At 32.7% G+C, this 26,181-nt stretch overlaps 1 protein-coding gene across 3 annotated transcripts in view; it reads left to right on the top strand.

The window, feature by feature from the left end:
• The window catches only part of LOC106466639 (irregular chiasm C-roughest protein-like), a 55,661-nt gene that overhangs the window by 22,830 nt on the left and 6,650 nt on the right, over positions 1–26,181 (top strand). For 2 of the 3 annotated variants that reach the window (XM_022395572.1, XM_022395518.1), the window contains exons 2-11: positions 5,415–5,634; positions 5,974–6,165; positions 7,805–7,927; positions 11,729–11,835; positions 14,595–14,802; positions 17,525–17,639; positions 19,053–19,195; positions 20,270–20,524; positions 20,724–20,845; positions 23,996–24,170. In XM_022395572.1, coding sequence (XP_022251280.1) covers positions 5,442–5,634; positions 5,974–6,165; positions 7,805–7,927; positions 11,729–11,835; positions 14,595–14,802; positions 17,525–17,639; positions 19,053–19,195; positions 20,270–20,524; positions 20,724–20,845; positions 23,996–24,170 — 1,633 coding nt within the window. In that variant the 5' untranslated portion in view covers positions 5,415–5,441. Of the gene's footprint in view, positions 1–5,414; positions 5,635–5,973; positions 6,166–7,804; positions 7,928–11,728; positions 11,836–14,594; positions 14,803–17,524; positions 17,640–19,052; positions 19,196–20,269; positions 20,525–20,723; positions 20,846–23,995; positions 24,171–24,478; positions 24,530–26,181 lie in introns of all 3 variants that reach the window. The other variant, XM_022395471.1, reaches the window with a different exon arrangement.

Genomic DNA, 26,181 nt, shown 5'->3' with positions numbered 1-26,181 from the left:
TCTTGTGACTTTGGCTTGTAGTTTCTGTTACCACGATATCGGATGGAACGCATGTATTTGAAAAACATTTCTGTGTTTAAGTACGTCTTTGTATGTGTACTAGATACATGAGGCTTATTAAGCGATCTTGTTGTTGTTTTAAATTATTTCAAAAAAAATATTAAGCTATTCGTATCAGTATAAGTTGTCTAAGTAGTTTTAAACATAAAATGTTCTGTATTACCAGGAAGAAGTTCCTGTTTAGAAATTATAATTATTTTTCCTCTTGCGTGTCATTGGATTCCCGTGCATAATGTTAGGAAGACTAAAGGTGACTTGGTGAAATCTATTTATAATGTTGGGTATTATCATAAAAATGTTAAGCTGCATTACAGCTGTAATGCCTGTTTGTCTGTGGGTTGTTTTAGGTGCAAAGTTTCAAAGTAGGCTATCTATATTCTGTCCGCTGCATGGAATCGAGTACCATATTTTAGAATTGTAAGTCTGTAACCTTACCCTTTAACCACTGGGAGACTGGCTGTAAGGCTACATTATGATACGAATCCAGGTTAAATAGTTAGCACACAGGATCACCTACAAAAGTTGTAATCCTTTCAAAACGAGACTCAAAACTCGAAATATTATGCTACGAATTTTATTGTTAATGTTCAAATTGCGGAGTATATGTGTTAAGTTGCCTAAATCTCTACATAAATATTCTGGTCTTTTTCACTGCTTCATCCTGATTACTCAAAATTGATGTATAATCTCTATTTTACATAAATATTCACGTATTAATGTGATTATTTCTCTTTAGAGTTAACATTCATCAATTAATTTTCTAAAATTCTGAATCCTAATATTAACATTAAAATATGTCGAGTATCATTATAAACACACACACACACATATACATACATATTTAGATATATACAAAGGTTGAATGCGTTAGGCTATCTATAAGCCATGTAATGTACGAGAACGATGGACATTCATAGACGCTATATCTTGGTGTGGAGTAGCATAAATACCCATTTCATTTTCCAACTGCTTTAGATATGGATTTGTCACGGAAAAAGCTTGTGTACATATGACTTGTATCGCTTTTCCAGACAGAGATTCTTCTTGATTATGTTGCATACTGTTGCCTCGACACATGTACTGCTTTGGCTACTGATCTCTTTGTTCGAATATTTTCGCCTGCTACAAACCTGTTTGTTATTGTAAAAACCCGATTTTTAGCGTTATAAGCCTTCAGACACACCGCTCAGCCACTGGGAGGAGGGGCGCCTGCTACAAGACTCCGTACTTTGCTTACGACGGCTGTGGTATGACTTGTTGCAGGTCTGTTTCCAGATGGTCCTGGGTTCCCAAGATGATATACATCCCTTTGTTTTCCAATGCCATTAAGAATAATGAACATTCACGTACTGTAAACTCTAAATACTTAGTCTGAACACATTTTTATAATCTACATGTATGAATATTTTGGGTCGAAAAGGGCTGTTACATGTTCTTCTCAAAAGCGAACAATTTTGGTGGCATCACACCAATACCGTAATGCCAAGTAATGTCAAAATGCAATTATGAATCAGGCTGTTACACTGCAACTTAATATCGTCTGTGGTTACCGCGTGACTTGCTGATTTGCATATTCAAAATCGTTTTAATATAATATACTCAACCTTCTGTTCACAATAATAAATGTGTTTGAGCATGTATGTGTATGACAAATCAATATTTGCTTCCTATATTAATAAAAATTCCAACATTCAACAGCTTTTTGAGGCCGTTGCTTTCCAATATTTTCATTTATTTTATTGCAATTATGAATGCCAAGTGCAAAAGCAATGAATAAAATGCTTACGATATCGACAATCAAGTCATTACATTGACGGACTTATCTTAATATCGTACGTGTTTCACTACTTTATATGGAGTAATTGTCTGTAAAATTGAAAATATATCAAAATCAAATTAAAAGAAAGGGAAGAAATTGAATTAATTATTCAAAATGTTGTAAATCATGTTATAAAATAATGCTGTTACTTTATTATTATTTAAGGAAAAGAAAATTTCACAATGCTCATAATGTAGTCTATATAATAATCAAAATAGCATAGTTTTTATTCGTTTTCCATTACAGCCAAAACGCCATAATTACAAATTTTGAATAATAATAACATAAAAAAACTCTTAAACAGAGAAATATTCTATTCATCTATATTTTGGCTGGATGGACTGTTTAAGAATATTAAACAAAAGACTTAATGTAAATTAAGAAGCACAGTTTGCTAAAGTTATCAATACTCAGACAAAAAGCTCTTCGTCGTCACGAAATGTAAATTTCATTTAGTGTCTGTTTTTGCAGAAAGGTCCGGCATGACCAGGTGGTTAGGGGGCTTGACTCGCAATCTGAAGTTTGCGTGTTCGAATCCCCGCCCCACGCCGTGGGGGCGTTATGATGTGTCGGTCAATCCCACTATTCGTTGGTAAAAGAGTAGTTCAAGAGTTGGCGGTGGGTGGTGATGACTAGCTGCTTTCCTTCTAGTTATCCACTGCTAACTTAGGGACGACTAGCGCAGATAACCCTCATGTAGCCTTGTGTGAAATGTAAAAGAAACCAAACTAACCATTTTGCAGAATAAAGGAATCCCTCCCCAACACAAACGAATTACTAGATGTTACAATTTTTCCAAACCTTTCAAATTTACCGATAAAAGATTTTTTTAGGTTAGTGAATTACTTGACCATCATTCTACAGTTCTGAAAGAGAAAATAAAAACAAATATTTGAAAACTGATATAAAAATCGCTATTGTCAGAGCCATCAGGGAATCAATATTTTAAGATTGCAAGCAATCTGTGCGAAAGTCACAAATTAATTGACTATCTGTGATAAAACAGATTTTCCAATGAGTTTTGATGAGAACTCGGCAGAATTGCGGTTGTTTTTTTTTTTAATCTATTAAACTGAAAAGGGGATTTTCTGGGGAAAACAAAAATACCTATACGAGTCATTATGTCAAAACATGTTTGGAGCCGTCACGAAAACTAAAGCGTTTGTTTACTCACTTGCATTTCATTCGGGGAAATACAGGGCTTTCATAAAATGGAAAACAAATTGGATTAAAACTGGTAGTGAAAGCCTTGCATGACGAGGTTTAGTAAAAGACAATATCCACAGGCATTTAATTATCAGTAAAGCTAGAGTGGTGCGTAGAACGTTGTCGTATTGCAGTTTTGAAACAACTAGTAACGTTGTTTTGATAAGTGTGCAGAAGTCTAACTATGGAATACTATTCGTAGAATTGACTATATTACGTGTTTCAGAGCAATCAAATGTATTTTTAAGTGTCATGTCAAGGCGTCTCTGTGTGTTGTGGTTGAACAGTGAAAGTGTTGACACTGTTGACAAAAAAGTAAATATTCAAAATTCTATTTCAGCCAAATGTATCGAGTGATTTTTCAGATATATCTAATACAAATAAAGGTAAAACATGGGGTAGCGAGAATCCTGGAAAGCTATCAGATGGCAAGCTGCCACCGTTTAAGAGCTTTGAAGAGCACATTCTGAAGTTAATATGCGAATGTCCTTTTAATTTAGCCTATATTGGTGACGGACGTTTTAACATTAACGGATACTGTTTTTAAGTGTTAAGTTATTTTAAAAGTTCACTGATTAGAGACATTAAGTGTAATGGAAATCTAATGCGTTTGGAGTAAAATGGAAAAAAATCTCCTTTCCATATTTACTGTCTCATATTATACGTTTCTTCATTGCTCTTTGAAACGACATTTGAACTGACGTAGATATCAAGGTTCCATTCACGACAATCAGTTGGTTGTAAAAACATAATAGATAGCAAACTTATTATTTTTACTGCTTTATAGACTTGTGAAAATGTTTAAGGCCGAAGTAAAGTGTAAGCGTTTCAGTTTCGGGCGTTTCTCACAGAAACACGAATATTAAAAACGTAAGAAAGACGTAGAGTAGATTTTAACATAAAAGTTTCAGGAAATGGATAGTTACGGTAAAAGTAAGTCTGTAATCATAATGATGATTGTTCGAAACATTTTCTTGAAATTGATACAGTTTTTGTTCTCTTTGAACGGTTTCAAATAATCTAAAATTTGTAGATGTTTAATTTTTTAATTTTTTATACGCCCCCCCCCCCAGTGGCACAGCGGTATGTCTGCGGACTTACAATGCTAGAAACCGGGTTTCGATACCCGTGGTGGGCAGAGCACAGATAGCCCATTGTGTAGCTTTGTGCGTAACTTCAAAGAAACAAACTCTTTTTATACATTGTTTATTGGCTTTTAGCGGTAAGAAGTTTTCTGTTTACTTCATGTAGATTTTAATCTACTTTGGTGGAAGGACTAATGACATCTACTGATAATACATCTATATAATGACAAGTTATATCTCGTTCAGCCAAGGTATATTTTCAACGACTTTTCTGTGGTTTACCTTCTCTAATGCATGGTATAAAGTACTCTTTTTATGCCTGGTCATCTAACAGCTTCCATTGTCTACATTTCCATTCTGTAGAACCAACTTATTGCAGCAATCGTTGTTGAAGTCATGTGTTACACAACACTGATAAAGTAAAACAGATATTAATGTAATTTACATTCGACTTATTTACTCAATAAAGCAGACTAAGGAATATTTCCATATTAAATGGTCTTCATACAGAAAACGGGTGCTATACCTTACTATTTATCATTTAACAGGTCTCTTATTTGTACGTTTCGCTGTTAATGCAGTTTATTATTTTTTGTTTTTATAGAATTTAATATTTATTACGTTATGCTTCTACCTTAGATCAAGCAACCATTCATTCAGTAATATATGTCTTAACACTCAAGCATTTGATTTCATAGCTCCTGCAAATATATTAAATTAAAATTTCCTTTACAGATTGAACAAAGAAGAAAACTTCTCAATCTATCTATTAAACTTCTATTTCTGCTATTATCATCTTAAAATTCACATTTTTTTCTTGTTTAGTAAACAGACATAGTATTATTCTGTTTAGAACTATCGCCAGTCAAATGCATTTACAGACGTCTTTTGTAGTTCTAAGTAGGCATAACGGATTATGGGACAGAAAACTGAAGAAAGAAATTCAAAAAAGTGGGAGAAACGTAACTATGAAAATATTTGGAATATAACAGGATATCAGGAAATTGGATACTGTTGTGGCTCATATTCCGAATGCTTTATATATCATTATTATACTTACCTTAAACAGAGGATACCACATTTTGGACTTTGATTTTGGCATTGGAATACACCATATGCAGTTATGAGATACTTTGTGTTATATGTATACTGACTTTTTGATCTAGCAGGACACCATGGAGTGTAACGTCTTTTAATTATCACTAAAAGAATACGAGAACTAATAATTCAGTTCTTTCTCTCAGGTGAGCATCGGTTTCCATGGCTTACAGATGTCAAAGAACTTTACGATGAAAATTTCGAAGACGATACAGTGTTCAAAAGGAACGTTTTGTAAAATGTCTTTAAAAAACACAGTTATGGAGTTTCGTTGGAAAACATCATTTCTTCGTTGTTTACGTTCGCTATTTCTTCTAGTTCACCTAGTCTGTACTCAGATGGCGCTGTCCCAAGGATCTCCATTAGGTAAGTAGAGAGTTACGCATAATATTTAAAAAAAAAATTAAGAAGGTGGCTTAATAGTTCGTTAAGCTTTGGAATTATTTTCACAGAACGCATATTTAAATTTTTGATATTATACATTATTTTAGAGTAACTTGAAGTATATTAATTCTGGTTTCTGTACTTATATATTGTGTATTATTAGATGCGAATAGTAAGATTTAAGTATTTTACAATCACTATGCAGGGTTCTAACTGTAGCAGTTGTTTTCTCAATATACATATACAGTATATAGAATCACAGGTATGGTTTAAAGTCCTGTTTCTAAGATGGTCATGCAAAATACAATGTATTTTCAACAGATGTTATCCAACAGTCATTTGCTATTGAACCTGCAGACAGAACAGCCATTCAAGGCGACACCATTGTTTTACCATGTCGAGTATTGCATAAGAAGGGAACCTTACAATGGACTAGAGATGGGTTTGGACTTGGTTCGGAGAGGTCACTAGCTGGATTTCCTCGTTATACTATGGTCGGCAGTGACGAGGAAGGTGAATAGTATACTTTTAATATCCTTTTTACGAAAAAACAAAAAAGAATGTGATATTGAAAGTACTTCTAATTGTGTGAAAATTCTACTTATTAACCTTGCAATTATATTTTAACTTGTGTTTACAAAGATTTGTAAACATTTTATCCGTGTCTTGTCCTAACAATTGTGCTTGGCTTTTTTTGCCCATCACAGACAAACGCCTAAGTCTCCTCTCAGAAAAGCCTATTGGGGAAACATATTTGTAAGGAAGAATATGCTTCCTTTAGGTGTAAACTTGTACATCTTAACATATTCACATTGATGGTATTTTCTTGTTTGTCAGCTGATGTTTCGGTACGCTGTAAGGATGGTGAAATCTATTTTGATTTTCTTCAACTCTTTTGTTTTTAACTTAGAAAATTCCTGACACAAATTTAAAAGCGAAATCATTTTTGTATGTTTAAAAATATATTCAAGTTTTGTGTATTGGATAAGCTGTATAGATCTTAGGATCAGAAACCTGCTGATTTTTTCTATATCGTTAGTTTCATTGATGTTATTTGTTAAAATGTTTAAAATTGTTCATTTTCATTACATAAACCGTTATTTGTTGTTTGCTTTGTTTATGGAGTTTCTGAAACCGGCCCAACTTCATGAGATATTATTGGAAATGTGACTGGAAATATATCCGAAATATGTTTTAATATATTATAACCATTATTTCTTAAGCATTTTTTAGACATTATGTTATTCTATCAATTTGATATAAAGAATTGTCTTCATGAATATGTAAGTTCTGTTTCAGTTCCGATATATACAACTAGCTATATTATTTAATGTTTTACACTTAATTGAATTGTGATAATTTGTTAAACTAGAGTAATGTGTAAACATTGTGCAAATTGTGAATGCTCTGTAATATTGCTTAGAGATGAACGAAAATGTCCTATTTTTTATGAATATGAAAAAAAAAAACGAAAACATTAGTTGATCTGACTAGAAGTGTTAATGTTTTCAAAGCAGTTGTTTTCTTAAACGTTCACCAGTGGATCAGCGGAAAGTTTACGGACTTTAAACGCTAAAATAGAAGGCTCGATTCCCCGTCGTGGCAAGAGCGCTGATAGTCTATTGCGTTTCGTTTCGCCAAATAAAGCACAGTTAAAGCTTTACAAGTTCTATAGTATGATAAGATATAATTCTTCGAAAAGACTGTTTCAAATATTATTTAACAGTGTTGTATCAGACGTCAGAAACAAGCATCTACATCTTAATTGTACATAAAGGTTTCCCTCAATCCCACACAAGTGATAACAAAGCTACTTGGGAATCATAAATGACACTAAGTCTTACATGTTATCTACATTCAGTATTAGAAAGAAATCGAATTACAACTTTTCTGTCTGTGATCTGTGAAACTAAACTGTGATAATAAAGAAAGGCTTAAAAATTATACAGCTCTATAAATATGCCTCGAATTATAGTTTGAGTAAATATGTATTTATTTATGTATGTCTCGATCTTTGAAAAGTCAATAATATCGATTTGAAACATTCATTGTAATATTTACTATTATTCATATAGCTTTAGAAGTCTCGTCTTTAAATAAGCTTCTTGATTGTTTTATTTTGAAGTGTCAAGTATATTTTCTTTATCTGCAGGGGATTTCTCACTTCAAATTACGAATGTCAATCTAGAAGACGATGCCATATTTCAGTGTCAAGTTGGAGCTTCGGATGGAATAAAAGGAATTCGTTCTCGAAGCGCAGCCTTCACAGTTTATGGTAATGTTATCTATTCTATGTAGTTTTTAGTCACACATAAACTCTGTATTAAAACACTTTTTCGAACACATCAAATGTATGTTATTCTCCTTTTCATGTATAAATATACATATTGACTTAGCGTCAAGGCCAATAAACAAGAACAGGTGTTGAGAATCATTGTGGAAATGCACCTCGTAATGAAACGAGAACCAATGTTTATAATTATATAAACAATTTATGTTAGACTGGACTGATGTATCGGTGGTTGCTTAGAATAATTATTAAAAATATGTTATTTACTACAATCAACGTATTTCTTAAATTATTATGCTTTGATATTATTGATTCAGTACGTTTTGAAAGCGTTTTTAGTTATTGCTCTAAAATTATTGTATATTGTATATGTGTGTGTGTGTGTATATACAATGGTGGAAAAACTTATTCCATCACCAAATTTTTTCACACTTTTCTTCGGAATCATCGCCTGTTTTGGGGCTCTAATGCATGGAGATGCAAATGTGTTTCATGGAGGATGCAATACTGTCTAATTATTACATCAGTAGTTTTATAGACTATCTGGGTGTTGCAGAAGCCCTTTTTTGGCTATAAATATAGTTTTTCTACCGAGATTCAGATTAGAGGCCTATCTCTTACGTCTTGCATGTGATGTTACCATGACAAAGGGTTCCGAGTTAACTCCACGGAAAACAAAACATTCGTTGTTTCTTTGAGAAAGGAGGGACGTTCGACAGGGCAGATCGAATGACATGGGGATTCATCCCTGACCAGAGTGTGGGACGCCTGTATTTTGTAAAAGACACTGTTAATGCCAACAAATAAGTTAAGATTCTAGAGTCCCGCTTAAAGTCAACAATTCGGGATCACTTCGGTGAGGTTGAGAAGTATACATTCCAGGATGACTCTGCTCCATGACACAGGGCTTACAAGGCTGATAATATTCATGTACTCTATGCAGTAGACGTGAAATAGAGGAAATTTCACTCTACGTGTATTGAAACACATTTTAGGTTTTATTTCATTGATTCTGGTGAAGGACTATTTTCGAAAGGAGATGATCAAAGCACTACGCTAACCAGCAACAGCCGAGATCTCAACCATATCGAAAACTGCTGGAAAGTAATGGGTAACAAGGTGCACGAGAAGAAACCGAGAAGCACCTTCGAACTGCAGGAAGCTCTAGTCCGAGTGTGGTATCACAAACTCACCCCTGCCTACATTCAATCTCTCGTGCACTCTGTGTCAAGGTATTATCAAGGCCAGAGGGGCACAGCCAAATATTAAACAAGAAACAGACTCTACGAGCACTTTTTTGTCAATTAGATTAATGGTGTAATTTTTAAGTCCAGGTTTTATTACTCGGAGAACATTTTCGTTTTTGCTAAGTATTTGTCCATTATCTACTGTAATACGTTTATCACAATTGTTTTGTTAATAAAGATACATATGTGTGTGTTTGGATGCCTGAATTACGAGTCAGCTTACATCACAAATTATCCATTATTATTTTACACTGGTTCTTACACTTGCACAATGCACAATTTCATAAAAGAAATTACAGGAACGAAGAAAAATGTAAAAACAGTTTGGTGGTGCAACAGCTGTATATTATATCCACTTTCTGTTCTGACAGAAGCATATTATTATATTTGAAATTTCAAAAGCATAAGATAACTTTTCAAAATTATGTAGAATTATTGTAGATTGTCTTTGATTTATTTCTTTAAAGTTGTTCCTTCACTATGCCCATTTGCTATGTTTACGCTTATTGTATTTCATACTTGTTACTTTATATGCTTTTTCTAGTTATCATATTTACTATGTTTATGCTTATTGTATTCCATACTTGTTACTTTATATGCTTTTTCTAGTTAGCATATTTAATATGTTTATGCTTATTGTATTCCATACTTGTTACTTTATATGTTTTTTCTACTATGTTTACGCTTATTGTATTCCATACTTGTTACTTTATATGCTTTTTCTAGTTATCATATTTACTATGTTTACGCTTATTGTATTCCATACTTGTTACTTTATATGCTTTTTCTAGTTATCATATTTACGTAGCACCTTTAATTTTGCCTTGCTTATATAATCTGTTGTGTTTTTTATATTCGGTATTTTCCTATGATGTTCATATATATATCTGTTTTCTTTAACATATATATATTGCATTTATTCACCCTAGTGTTTGTTTCCTCATGTTTATAATGTTTATAGTCCACATAGCAAAACTGACGTGCAATCTGATAAAAACGCCGATCCAAGCTATCGTAAAAATGATTTCTTAGAAGACTTTTCAGCAAAATGTGTCTCCATGGTAGATACTGTCAAATCAATTATACCGATAAAATCTGTGTTACCATCACACATTGAACAATAAAGATAAGTCATCTAAACAGTCTTTTACCATCCACATCATCTGAACTGAGAAGAAAAAAGATATGTAATCATTCACTGTCACTAACCCTTGTCATGACTCGGAAACGGCTCCATTTTGTTTCTGTGTGGGGATTGTACATTATTTACTAAGAGTGCTTTCAAATATCAAACGTTTGTCAGCAGTTGGTTGAAATACATGAGACCTATAATATTATACGATTCGAGGGAATAATTTGATTTTCAAAATGGGACAAATTTCAAAAGTTTGTCGCGAAAAAGTATTCAGCTGTTGGTTTTACACGATACTTTTCTGTTCATGTTATTACGTGACTTTATACATATTGTTGTATTTATGAATCAAATTTTCAATCTTATGCTTGTTACACATACACACAGAAAACAGATAGATAAATATTTCTTGGCGTTTTCTATCTTGAACATGCGTCTTTCTCCAATCTACGTTAGTTGGAATTGAAACGACTTTATAATAATACTGAACTCTTGTTTATTTCATGAAAAAAAAAGAACAAACAACAACAACAAAGACCAGTGTGCAATTACTTTTACTTTTGTGTTAAATTTAAATAGTTCCATATGTTTAACGTTGAAATTAGACAATTAAAATGAGATGTTTCCCACGTGGTTTGTTGATTGAAACCGAGGTGAATGTTATTGAGAAGATATACATTGTTAGCGCAAATACATTGACTGTAGTGCCATCTTTCAGCAAAACAAGACCTTTACCAATAGAAGCTGGTCACAGTAACACAATTGTAACAGATGTTAACACGCGTTTCCTAGTGTCAAAGCAAAACTCTCTACCAATCAGCCCGACAAAAAGAATGCTAAACGACATTGAATTACAGTTCTCCTGCCAAACGCTGACGTACTAACTTTTGAAAGCAGACTTTGATAGTTTAGAATTTTTAGAATAAGAAAATAATAAGAATTTTCATGTGCTTTGTTTTTGCTCCGTGAAATATTGGAATTTTATACTACAGGAATTTAAGTTGTTTTTGAGAAGGAAATTCAGGCACAACATTTAAACATATCTACCATATTCATGATATAAATTATATTACGTTGTTTCCGATATAATTAAATAATTGTACCATGTTTTTAAGGTGTATCCTCTAAAGAACATTCCATACATGATTATTATATAGAAGGAGTTTGTACAATATTCTTGTGATGAGTCAGGATAAACATAAATCTCTTGGTGCTCCCTGTAGACGGCAAACAAACCCCATTAATAAGATTAACAAACTCAGTATGTGTTTTCCATAACATTGAGGTTAAAAAACTGTTTTAGCTAACAATCATGTTGATATCATTAAGTAATTGCAGAACAAGATGTCTCAAAAATAACCCGATCTCAATGGAAACCTACTGTTTTAATTTTTGGTTAATTTTTAGTCCCCCCAGAGCCCCCTCGAATTGTTCAGAGCGACTTTCTGGAAACCACTGCTGGAATGACAGTAGAACTAACGTGCGAGTCTAATGGAGGAAAGCCGCCTGCAGAGGTACGTGTTATGAAATCCATGTGCTTGTATAGTAATTCAAATTTCTATATTTGTTTTACTTTTGTTTCGAAGATGTAGGAGTGGGTGAGGGTAACTTGTTGAATATTATTAGTGAATCAAAATAGCGATACGGTATAGAAACCAAGATTACATTTCATTTTATTAATTTTTAACAATTCTGGCTGCAAACGGTATCCTAGCAAGGATGTTTTAGTACTAGTAGGCTTGATGCATTACATGGTAGCTATAAATTCGTGTTAGAATCATACGATCAATACGGTTTAAGAAATGTAGGGCTCATGAATTAGTAAATGTTTATTTAAAGCAAGACGAATAGATGCTCTAACTTTCATTTTAGCTCGGGGTAACGAATAAGTAAGTCTTCGAAAACTTAGAAAATAATACAGGGGTAGAAATAAATTCTAAAATGGGCAATTAGTAGCAAAGAAGTGTCAAGAGAGATATATAACAGTGAAGCCTAAGAATGTATTTACATATTTCCTTTGGAAATTAAGCAGTTAACAGTTATACAGTATTAAAATTTGAATTATCGACATACACTGATAATAAAGTAAGTTAATTACATTTTGAATGTAACTCTGAAAAAGGTCTTTTTGAACTATTTATATCCAAAGAGTTAATGTGTATGAAATCTTACAATTCTTTAAATATGACACGTCTCTTATTATAGATAAAGCCTAATTTCTTTTTTTTACATTTTTTGCATCTTTTTTTTTTCAGCGTATGCATAACCTTGCATGCTTTTAGTTTTAGTATACATAAAGTTGTTTCGTTTCCAAAACCATTATAGCTATTTCAATCTGCGGCATGTTACAGGCACCAAATAATATTCACTCTTGTGAAATTAATCTACGATTGGACCCCAGTCACACTAGATCCAATGCATTATGGTACATAAACCAGAAAAGAGTGCGTGTCAGACTTGCTTCCATTATTAGATTAGATGTCTTTACGCTTTACTCCCTGGGCAAAACCTAGCTGGAGGTATTGCCTGCAGAAGATACCAAGACGTCTCAACAGCTCTCCGAAGCAAAGCTTCCTGATTAGCCATCACGTACATGGGGTAAACGAGCTTTGTATTGATTTAAGATGACCTACGTTTTTTGGACTTTGGTCAGTAGAACAGAGCAGTAAGAGACAATAGGGACAACTGGATTTTTTTCTCGTGAGTGATGTTGCAGTAACAACAATCGCCTGGATCCGATAATTTTGCTAATGGAACAATGCAAGTACACAATTTTTAGGGAGGGACCGCGTGATGTAGGCACGAGGTGCTTTCAAGCAGACAGGTCGATAGTACAGTTTCTAACAAAGCACAAGTTTTACCATTATTGGGAGCGCGGATAAAAGAAAAAAGTTTAAGCTGTCCTTTAATTTGAAATAATAGTGATACTAGAAAAGAAGGCTTAGTACTGAAGAGCAAGAATTATCACACTCGTTGTTTTTCATAACAACAATAACATGTTAAAAGTGCATTCATAACGCTATTACTTACAAATGGCTATTGCTCTATGAAGTTCGTTAGTAGATTTTTACATATAAGGAAAATTTGTTTGAAGTTTAGCTCTGTTGTTGTTTGTATTGGTTTAATGAGAGGATTTTGAATTGTACTTAGAAATTTAAAGATTAAACGGCTGGTAATTTGGATTGAGTTATTTCTTAAAGCTAAAATACCTTACTTGTAAATATTCTAAGTAAGGCACTTCTTACTTTAAAGCTTAATTACTGTAATATTCATAACTTGCATAATGTTTTAGTTACTTTTGAGTCCTAGTGTATATATATCATACAGATTCACTATCATTATGATCAAGTGTAATTCTACGCACATTGATTTACATACTTTGAGACTTAGTGTATGTACCATATATATGCACTATCATTGCAATCAAGTGTATTTGTTCGCACAATACTTTAAAAATGAGACATATCTACTTTGTGTTCTGTGTTTCGGATATTAGTGCAAAGCTACACAAGGGCTATCTACGCTAGCGGTGTTTAATTTAAAACCGATTGACTATAGTCAACAATACCTACCGCCAACTGTTGGGCTACTCTACTTTAATAATGGAATTTCACTGCTACTCTTTGAACGCACCATCAGACCCAAAGTGCAGAGCACGATTCAGTAGCAATGGAACGCGAGCCATGTATTCTCAGATCAATAGTTCAACACATTAACCTCTAGGCCACACTCGACCAAACAGTAGAATAACTAAATTTCTCACATTTGATTCAATTACTATACTTCTTTTACATGCTAGGGAGACCACACCCACAGATTAGACTATAGATTTAATAACAAACATAGAAATGCATATGGCGGAAGGATATCTAGGCTACCACGATTACACGGATTTATCTTCATCTCAAACGACTGTATTATTTGCATTCTTATTATTTTTGTAATTTATGATTTTTTGTCACTTACTCTGCTAGTTTTGTGTTTATAAACAGGTCTTTGTTTATTTGTTATAAAGCTTAAAGCTACACAATGGGGTATTCGTGCTCTACCCACCGCGAGTATCGAACCCGATTTTTAGCATCATAAGCCCACTGAAAACCTGTCTTTAGACAGTTCTTCATTCTAATAGACATGAATGTGTAACTTGTTTTAAACTACTGAATTAAAATTTAACAGAATAGACGAAAATAACCATTCTGTCATGACACTTATTACTGTAACAATTACGTTTTGGTGGACACTGTCGTCATTGTTGAATATTTTCTTCTGGCAGTTGGCGTGGTTGGATGGAGATGGCAACGTAGTAACGCAGGACATACATCTCACTACACATCTTCTGGGTGACAAAAAAAGAGCTAACGCTGCACTCAAGTGGACGTTTAAACCACGTCGAGAGCATGATGAAAAAACATTTTCATGCAGATCTGAGAATCCTGCAATAAAACAACCAATGGTGGCTACAATAAAACTTGCTGTTAAATGTAAGTTTCCAGGCTTCTTTCAGTTGTCCAATGTATATAGAATTAGACGTTTAACAAACAAGACGATTCTGATTACAGAAATACAATAATGATAATAACAACAAAGTAAAACTTTTGAAGCAAAAATATCATAAATATTCATATGATTTGTTGTAATTTCTTATAGATGTCTGCTAGAAACATGTTTATGACGTTTGGTGACCCTTTCCAAAATTATGATTGAAATCCTCCTATACAAAGACCTTTTCATCGTACATTTATCCGTCTTATTGTATTTCACAGTCCTTCAATATCGTTTTTGGGAATAAAAGATTTTTCTTTTTTTCCACTTTCCGTGACTCACGAGACCACTTTGAGGTCCGTTTAACACACAGCGCGATCCACTATAGCTTTTCCTACTTTCGTACCACTTTGAGGTGCGTTTTAATATAGTGCATAATCCACTATCGCTTCCCCTACTCTCAAGACAACTCTGAGGTTCCGTTTGAACATACTGCGTGATCTACTATCGCCTTCTCTACTCTCGAGACCACTTTGATCTATTACCTCTTTTCCTGTAGTTTTTATGACTTTATACAGTAACCTTTATTATTAAGTAACGGCAATGCTAATACCTTACCTAAAGTCCGTTGAGCAAAGATTGTAATATATTTAGTAGTACTCTACCAATTTCAATTCTAACTATACCGTTTTTTTTTTTTACATGAATATATATTGCTCTTTACATAACTCCCTTTTATAATACGGTATTAGTTTATTTCTTCTTTTTACAAGCTCAAATGTTGTATACAGAGGGTTCAGTACATTATATTAAGGCTATTTTGAATATGGAAATCAGCAAATTTCATGAAAACCACAGCCGATATAAAGTCGCATTGGAACAGAATTTGTCCAAACTACATTTTGACATTGTTTGGTTTAGGTAGGTAGTGTGACTCTACCGTAACTTGCTCATATTCACTCATCCATTCAGATCCTAAAGATGTGTTCAGATCAAGGATTTTATATTTTCATTACACTTTGTGACATTGGAAAACAAAGGAATATGGAGCCAAATGCAGCGTCTTTTAACAGGTGAGAATCCATGAATGCAAAGGCAAGTGCCAAAAGCCACCCACATGTTTTAGGCAACAATGCATAACCTAATCAAGAGGAACCCTTTAAAAAAACACGACACAATTCACCTGTACTCAAGTTGCTTCCACGACATACTTTCAACCATCGTATACTTCAAACAAGGATGAAATGGTTATTCATGTCATTTCATATGAAGACATACTGATCAAATCGCCGAAAACAATCGGACTTTTGAAATGTGCATTGGGAAGCCGTCGTCCTTTTCAACTATATGGCTCATGGAAAGCCTGTAGAGAAGAGTGGTGTGCTTTTGACGTGGCAGCCTTCCGACAAAGCTTTTACATCGGAAGTTTCGCTACAAGAGTATTGTCAAGATGCACAACCGTCAGATAAAACATAATTAGGCGTAGCGACAAGGACTGTAACGACGTGGTGAGGCTTCAGATTCATTTCAGTATTACGCACACAGCCTCTGTTAACCGATGCATCTGTTTTAAACTTTATTTCCTTGTATCAGTAAACGCACTCACACTTCCCATCCTCATTGTTTCTAATAGCTCCCTAGACGTTATTTACGTTCTAATTCATGGAGGTATCCAATATTTTGAATTACGAGATTACAAATAAACGTTTTAAGTTCCCCATGTTTGATAGCTTTAGAATATGTTCTAAGCTACTGTAAGAAATATCTGTGTTTTCCAACACTTGAATAATATATTTCATTATCTGATGATCTCGAACCTACGTTATCTTTTAACATTGTTACAGCTGGTATAATATTTGTTTACATGGTAGTGATTAGTCAAATTTAAAACACATTCAATGTTTTCAAAAAAGTTAAATATTATATTTTTTCTTGTTTGTTTGGTGTTAAGGGCGAAAACTACACACGGGTATAGAAACCCGGTTTCTTGCGTTATAAGCCCACAGACTTAGCGCTGTGCCACTGGTGAAATAATTTTTGTTTTTCATTCGTATTAGTGTGTTTTTACTTTTGTTCTTTGAGAAAAGATTATTCGCAGCTAATCTTATTGATATTATTATAGGTTAACATAGTTTAATTTTTTTTCTAATAGTTGGATAGTCATCGTCAAGCAGTTGCCACATGTTTCCTTAAGCGTAAAAATTTCATGGTAAATATAATTAAACACCATTCTGTACAATACAGGAGTAGAATACGTTCGTTCTTAACTTTCCAACACCACATTTGAATTGAATCTAGATAGTTGACAAAAAGATGGAAATAAGATTACGTTCACTGGATTTCAACTTTATTATCCAGAAAATGTTCTAACACTTTTGAAAATATCAGATGTGTGTGTGTGTTTACTACATTATGATCTATCTCATGGATACTTTTTGTATAAATTTTTTATGTAATGATATTAATACATATAAAAGTTTCCGAAATTAATGTATAAAGCTAGTATCGCTACTCCATTTTCTTTCTTTTGTGTGATTTTATATGGAGTCCGTAGTCATGCACGTAAAGCTGTCAGTATGAGGTGGTCTATGTATCCAGTGCTTTGTGAAGAAAGGCATTGCATGGTATTGAATGACTTTAAGCAACATCCTATATGATTTATAAAGGGGATAAAGTTATGTCAGAACATAAACTTACCGGGAATGATGAATGATGTTTCAGATCCCCCTGAAGTTACTCTAACGGCAAACAGGAAAAAAATCTCGGAGTTCGATGATGTTGAATTCACTTGTGACGCCGTAGCGAATCCAAAGGATGTCAAATACAAATGGTACAGGTAGGCTGACATGATGCTTTAAACGTTTTGTTTGAATGAGTATCGACCATTTGCACATTAATAGGGTTTTTTTGGTCATTTATTTTACTTAACGTCAAATTATTGAATAAAATGCTTTTATCCGACTGATATTACGTGCTTTTTTTCAGTTGATATTTTGGTCAAAAGATATTTATGGTATTTTAGTCGATTTCGAAAGATTCACTATCATATAACTAGACTCATGTGGAAATTCGAAACAGAAACAAAATATATCTTAAACATCTATTTGTTATGAAAATATTTTTACTTAGTTGATCATATGAATATACTATTTTTCTGCAATCATGAAAAGAATGGTTTCTTTTAAAATGTCGAATTTATGAACAGAATGTTTTGTTTGTTTTCTTAGTGGTTATCGTGATAATTAATTCTAAAATAATACTGTCGCTTTAAATATTTTAAGAATATTTTTCAAGATATAAAATGCATAAAACATAAAATCTATGATTATGTTACGTCTTCTTATGAGATAGAATATAAAGTTAATATTGAAAATCATCCTCATAATTACACTACTTCTAGTTACAGTGTATAAGACAGTTTACTTATTATAGCTTGTTTTTTTGAATTTAAATTTATCGTTACGTAATCAGAAGCCATATATCACTTAACTCGAAAAAAGAAAAAAAGTACTCGTGGATAGACATATTTCTATCGTTGTCTAACCCCAGTCAGATTTTCTTTTAGAAAAACTGAAAATATTACGATTTATAAAGAGCACCAACAAACCACAATATTCTTTAAAGTAAGAGCAATTCAGTGTTAAAGAGGTTAGTCTTATAAAAATAAAACTCTTTACAAGGATATGATTCTTATAGTATGGAACTTAAGTTCTAGGCTAGTTGGAAGATGTATTATGTGTAATCTTTTTCTAGTAAAAGTTAGTTTGTAATAAACCATTTATGATCAAGAATTTACAAAAATAGCTTTCAGGAGAAAATCTCAAGTAAATAACCTCATCCGTATTTTTGTTTACATATATATTTATAAATTATTCGCATTTAAGTGTTTTGCTTTTGTTTTAAAGTCAAACTTTTCACAGTTTGATTTTAGTTCTTCACAAAATATCCTTGTTAATCAGATACTATTAGAAAAAATTGTTCACAAAAGGTTTTATTCGTAGAGAGGATATTCTCAACAAACGTTTGTGAATATGGATACTAAACAAAACAAATTCGTGCTTTAAGAATGTTCTTTGCGAAGATTTATATAAAATTTACACTAAAATCCAGATCTAGTAGTTTTTTCTTGTTACTCGAGTACGTTTTTGGAATTCTGTTGTAAATTATAACCACTAAACAAATATTAACAAAGAAACGTACCTACGTATTTAACTAATTATTTGGTGATTTTAAACTATATTTCTGACAGAAATGACGAGTTGATTCCAGAACACCACGTCACAACTCTCTTTCTCAATAAAGTCACACGGCAACTCAATGGACAGACAATCAGCTGTGAAGTGGGCAACAAAATAGGAACTACAAAATCCACTTATTCTTTAAACATTGATTGTAAGTAAGGAAAAATTATGAAAAAATCAAAAAGTACTTTCCCGTGGAAAGTATGTTTGAAATTTTAAACATTTGTGTAGACTGATACTAAAGTCGTTAGATGCTCATAGTTCTGAATAATTAAAAACTAAGTAATTTTGAATCAGGAGATGGAGTAATATTCATTAGAATGATTTTAAATATTTTAACCTGGAAAGGTGCTTAATAATTTGTAGAATTGGAAAAGCCCTAACGAGAACACCCTCTTAAAGCAATGCACCATTAAACATATTGTAATTTCAAGTAAAGCTCGTTCAGTTTAAAGTTACCGAGTGATATTCTCCGAAGTTCATTTTACATTTTACTTCTCACTGCGTAGAGCCCCCCAGTGGCACAGCGGTATGTCTGTGGACTTACAGTGCTAGAAACCGGGTTTCGGTACCCGCGGTGGGCAGAGTACAGATAGCTCATTGTGTAGCTTTGTGCTTAGTTTCAAACAAACAAAAAACGAGACTCAATGCGTAGAGAAATGTTTAGAGAATATTATTTAAAGTTTCTAGGAGATAACGTGAGTTGAAATTTGTCAAATAATAACGTCTTTTCTACAGAGTAGCCTAATGTTTAATAAAATGGATTATTCTACCGTCAGTCTAACAATAGCTAATCAGCGGTATGTTGGTAATTATACAGAATCTTTAAATAAAAATGCACGAACAGTTATTTTCTGTACAAAAGAAAAAAGGTTAATTGAGTTATAGAGGCTGCATTTAGTTATTCAACTAAATCACTTTTTCCAGGATTCATATTTATTAGCGTTTTATTAACATACTTTGGCAACGTTTTCGGTAGAAAGTACTTAATATAATGTTAAATCTATGTTCATTTTTAATGGGTAAACTGACATTCAAGTACACAAGAAGAGATCAAATGACATAATATAGTTGCGTTATTATTGAATCTACCATTGTTATATAGATTCTCTCATATAAAAATAGTTGTTTTGTTATAGTCACATTTAATACTTATCTCGCTGAATGATTATCGGAGATTTTTCCGAACAAGTAAAACAATGCTAACATGAATTCATTTCTCCAGATGGTCCAGTATTTAAGTCATCTTTGGAGAACATAGCAGCAGATTTAGACAAGGAAGTACGATTGGTATGTGCCGTAGATAGCAATCCTCATCCTGAAATAACGTGGACTTTCGAGAAGAGCTCGCAGGTCGTTGGGACCGATAGAGAGCTCGTGATCCCAAAAATGACTCCAGAAAGAACAGGAAGATACACTTGTCATGCTTCAGTAACAGGATTTCCTGAGCTGTCTGCTGACTCGTTGGTCTTTATAAAAGGTATGATAAAGACAATAAAAAGATATTATAGTGTTTCACACAAGCCTTTTATTATTTATTATTGCACCGTGATTAATTAGAGGTGTTTTGTTGCATTTTGTGCAAAAGTAGAAATTTTTATTTAAGAGGACGTATTCACATATTAGATATTTTTTGACATTTTTGTTATTAAAATTGCTAACTAATTTTACTCTTTAAGGACCTCCCATCGTTAAAGGACCTGATATTCAGTATGGTATTGAAGGGCAGAAGGTGAAGGTAGAATGTTTAATCACCTCAGTTCCAGAGCCTTCCCGAGTAGTTTGGATGAAGCAGTCCAAGGTAACAATATTTTGATAAAAAAATCATTTGTTGTCTTGTGTATTAATTTCTATAACAACATTATCCCAATTTCGATGGAAGAACAAGCTTAATTTGTACATTTTTCTCATACGTCATATGTTACCGATATAATGAATATCAAATATATATATTCTACATTTTAAAATTTCGTTATTCCAAAATTAGGAATGGCGTGTTGAAATGGAAGAAAAATATTTGTTAGAGAAACATTTTACTAATGACTTATATTAATTACTTTCCAAGCTTTTTTTGCAATATAATTCAGCGTTTATAACATTTAAATAGAATTCTAAAGTCGATAAAGAAATATTATTCAATAATATTTATTATAACTTATAATGAGCAAAATCATGATATGATTATGAGATTAATGTTTGACAAAATTTGGTTTACATGCATTGTGAAAAGACCAACGTGTTATTATATGACAAATAACAGAATAACCATTGATAATTTTGTACCTATCTTTTCCTCCACTATTTTGATATACATTATACGTAATTTTTGTTCTACAGGATATTTACATCAGTATAAATATTAGTTTATTGGAACTCATTGTGTAAAATGTTTATATCATCTTGTACATTCGGTTTGTGACATGTTACAATATTTGTCGTAAGGAGAGGAAATCCACTCTATAATTTAAATATAAGTTCAGTGACAAGTTTTTGAGTGGATTATTATTTTTTAATTTTATAACAACTCTACACCCTACCACACACTGCCTTAGATACATCGTCGATGCATTTTGTGGAATTAAAGATAACGACTATTAACAGTCATTTCCATATTACGTAAACAACTTTCATGCTAACATCAAATTCACTTATGAAGAAGAAGAAAATAAAAACCATGTTTTGAATTACATGAATATGAGAAAAGAGAGAAACTTTAACACCAAAATCTGCCATAAATTATATAAATTGGACTCAACAAAAGCTTGGTACATTAACATGCATTTATAACACAGCATATAACATATACAGTAGTAGTGATCTTACAACATGAACAAGAATTATTCGATACATTTATTAACAAATGCCACTCTCCTAAACAAACCTTAGCCAAATAGAAAAACAACTTCAACAACGGAAGAAAAGAAAGGGATAACAACGTAAACTTCAAGAAGGAAACAAAATGTGCAAACTCGGACACATTAATAAGTGTCTTATCATATCATGGAAACAAGTATAAAAAATACAATCTAAAAAATAACGTTATTTTTATTCAAAAACCGAGTATTAAAATCAAAGGTCATCGAAGGAAATTTTATTCTGATAACTTCAACTACAGAGGCAATAGTAAATATCAGTGCAATCAATACTATAGGCTCCCAATGTCACAGCGGTAAGTCTGCGGACTTATACCGCTAAAAACGGGTTTAGATACCCGTGGTGGGCACAGCACAGATATCCCATTGTATAGTTTTATGCTTAACTACAAACAAACACCTATATAGGCGAAACGGGACACGACATAAATGTTGGGATCAAAGAACATAACAATACCCATCACACATTTACGAACACAGTACAACAAATCAACATCCAGTCTATATTAGTAACTTGAAAATATTATCTAAATAGAACAACATTAATAGAATAAAAAATAAAAGAAGCGTTAATTATTCTTCACCTAATACCTAATTAAAATCCAAACACTAATGTCACCCTATATGTTTCTAAATTGAAACAAAATGCTAGCGCAACGTTCCTTGCAATAGACGACAGTTTACATGATGATGACCACACGAGTGGTCTAAGCGTTGTTATAAAGTTAATAAAATAATTGACTTCTAAAGCTGTGTCTCTGGACTTTTTATCTATGTTACACAACCTTACCATCTACTCGTTTATTCCTCTATTGAGAAATAGGTTGCATGTTATACAAAATGAACGTTTTAAGTACACATTAAAAGAGAACTGTGAAATATTCTATTGAACTGGAAGACAGCGTGTAAAAAAAAAAAGTAACGTAGTAATAATTCTTAAAATCTCGTCCATTAGAAGAAATGAAAACAAATGAGCAGTTTAGATCTCTATTTTTAGTATATTGATATGTTTTTTTTAAAGGCAGAACCTGTAACGCTTTCAGAAGGTAAACATTCTTCCAAGAGAGATGAAATAATGAATAAAGGACCTCCTTCAAAAAGTCACTTTGGTTTCAATTTTTTGATTACTGTGATACAACTACTTTTGGGATCCCATCTCATTTGAAACTATCATAATTATGTTTGTCTTGTGGTTCAGTGTTCCATTGAATCTGTAACTTCATAAATAAAAACATTAGGAGATATTCTTCATAACCTAATCAATGTAATATATGATTGAAAAAAAATTGTATAATACATGTAAAACCTCCATTACTTAGGGTGATATTAAAAGGTAAGTAAAAACATGATTTATAAAATAAATACAAGCACGACATATTTAATATGAGAACAGTGATTTCAGAACGCGAAATTTGCAGAGAAAGCTATTATAATATAGATGTAACATAAACAAAAATTTAACGCTAATATTTTAATTCCAATTAAATAATTTTAACACATTTGCACTACCAACGTTTCGTATGACATTGTAAAAAAATATAATATTTCAGTGAAACATATTCCCAACTTTGGTAACATATCAATTATGTTTTTGTTTTTTTTTCAATCAATACGAACTGGCATGGCCTGGTGGTTAGGGCACTCGACTTGCAATCGCGGGTTCAAATCCCCAGCGCCGAATATGCTCGCCCTTTCAGCTGTGGGGGCGTTATAATGTCACGGCCAATCCAACTATTCGTAGGTAAAAGAGTTGGCGGTTTACTATACACATAATTTTTTTAGTCAACTTATTCACAATTTTATCCTTCTAATAATTTATAATAATGTTTCGTCAAACATTGTTTGATAAAAATAAAGTTTGCTCAAATGTCGTTCTTTTAAGAACATTAGAAAAATAGTGCACTAACCCTATGTTGTTTTTTCATGAGCAAAAAATCATCACGGCTTTACGGTTTTCAGCGATAATTTACAGTGCTCACCTAGAGAGTACTACATCCTTCATCAGTCACTCTGCACAGTCTGTTAATTATAAGATCCGCGCTACTTCTCTCATTGCCTCTCATGTTCTATTGGTTCAGGTGGTAGATATTGACAACACGGAAGGCTACGAGATCGTAACAGAGCACTTACCCGACGGTCTCAAGAATTTGCTGATCATCCACAAAGCAGAGGAGAGTGACTTCGGCGACTATAACTGCTCCGCTTGGAATACTTTAGGCCACGATAGCATGCTTATATCTGTCAGAAGACAAAGTAGGTTACTCCATTTTTTTTTGTTCTTAGTACATTAAAACTTCCATGTACAATTTTGTTGCGATGGTGCATGATATTTAATAATGCATGCTTTTAAAGTTTATATTACTTCACAACAAATTAATTGCTGATATTAGTAATGCGCAAACGTGATTGGAATACTTTATTTGACTTACACTTAAATCCCTGCTATTTGAGTTGAGAAAATTATTGACCTTTTTTATTTAGTTATTGTATTTCGTGTAATTAATTGTTTGTTGCATGACGCATGAAAATTGTTCGCTTATTTTGTGTATCATTATCCCCAGCGTGTGATGATGTTGGTGGCGGCGTAACGACTTTACTTTGCTCTGTGACAGGTAAGTACCGATATTATTCTTTTTGGTATTTTGTAAACTTTCCCTTTGCATCTTGTACTTCGTATAAAGTAAATTTTATAGGAAGTATTTTAATACCTATTACTTTATTTACTAGTGGTTAAAATGTAAAACAATGATGTAATAAAATGACACCATAGTGATACTTTAATACATATTTGGTATTATCTATAGTTTTTACTCTGCACCAAAAAATAAAAAATGTTGGGACGAAAACTATGCATAATTTTGGTAGTTTTGTGGGTTTGTGGGTTACAGGCAGCAACTATATTTTACATGATGTCCACAAATGTTTGTACACATTTTTAATGCATAAGAACTTTTAAACATGCAAAAAAGAGCATGTTGGTTTACGTACCCCCAGGTTTTGTTTCACGTCACATTACCTTGTTGAACTCAATACATTTCTACAAGTGTTTGTTCGCTATTTGTCAAATACATTTACAGGAACACGTTCTGGAATTGCAACAGTTGTTTCTTTGATTAAGGTCTCTTAGTTGTGCATGCGTAGATGGACGTGGGATTTAAATCGTAAACTTGCTCTAACCCCATAACCAAACATTCAGCGAAGATCATGGCATTTGGAGTAAGAGTCTTCCGCAACCAATCCTGCAGTTTGATAGAACAATTTCCAGCCTCTTGAATAACAATTAGCGTGGTATCCAGTTTTGTTGTGAAAGAAAACTAAACCATAACTTCATCAGTTCCCTTTATGAGAAGCAAAGGCTCTAGAGTATTGTATATGAAACCATCGACTCCCTTATTGAAGCTACAATGTCTTTATATAACATTCTAAGAATTCTCATTTTCTTTATTTAAGCTGGATTGTCTAGTATTCTGAACTCACATATCCTGTATCTTTGAAATGCTCTTGCTAAATTGCATTATTTGATGATGGCTGCGCGTGATACGTTAGTCGGAATTGGTGTTACACGAGAACATCAGATCTCAAATCTATGCCCTACCGAATAATCCATGTTCTTTGTTAAACAGTTACCATTTTATAACGACGTGTTAATAAAATCTCGAGTCTTGATTTCAGACAACATTGCAGAAATTTCGAGGTTTTCAGACCACACTCAATATATCACACGTCTTTATCTTTCTTGTTTATAATTTACTACGTCTAGAAAGTACACAACCGTCTGTAAACGCCCTGCATTTTATAAAATAAAACTCCCAGAACATGATCTCTGTTAAATACATTTAAAATGACATGAAAAGTTCCTTAGATTTTAAGTCAGTTTAACTTATTCTGGTTAGTAATAACTCTGCATTAAGACATATAATATCAATTAAAGAAGCTGAGGGTTTATCAAGTTTTTAATTATAAAGTTCTGAGGGTTTACCAAGTTTTTTAATTATAAATGTCTGAGAGTTTACTAAGGTTTTTAATATTAAAGTTCTGAGTGTTTACTAAGGTTTTTAATTTTAAAGTTCTGAGGGTTTACCAAGTTTTATAATTCTAAACTTCTGAGGGTTTACCAAGTTTTTTAATTATAAATGTCTGAGAGTTTACTAAGGTTTTTAATATTAAAGTTCTGAGTGTTTACTAAGGTTTTTAATTTTAAAGTTCTGAGGGTTTACCAAGTTTTATAATTCTAAACTTCTGAGGGTTTACCAAGTTTTATAAT

Source organism: Limulus polyphemus, unplaced genomic scaffold, assembly GCF_000517525.1.
Source record: "Limulus polyphemus unplaced genomic scaffold, Limulus_polyphemus-2.1.2 Scaffold2, whole genome shotgun sequence".
In the NCBI taxonomy this organism is placed as follows: Eukaryota; Metazoa; Arthropoda; class Merostomata; order Xiphosura; family Limulidae; genus Limulus; species Limulus polyphemus.
The sequence above is the reverse complement of the archived record's forward strand: the minus strand, read 5'-3'. Positions and strand labels throughout refer to the sequence as shown.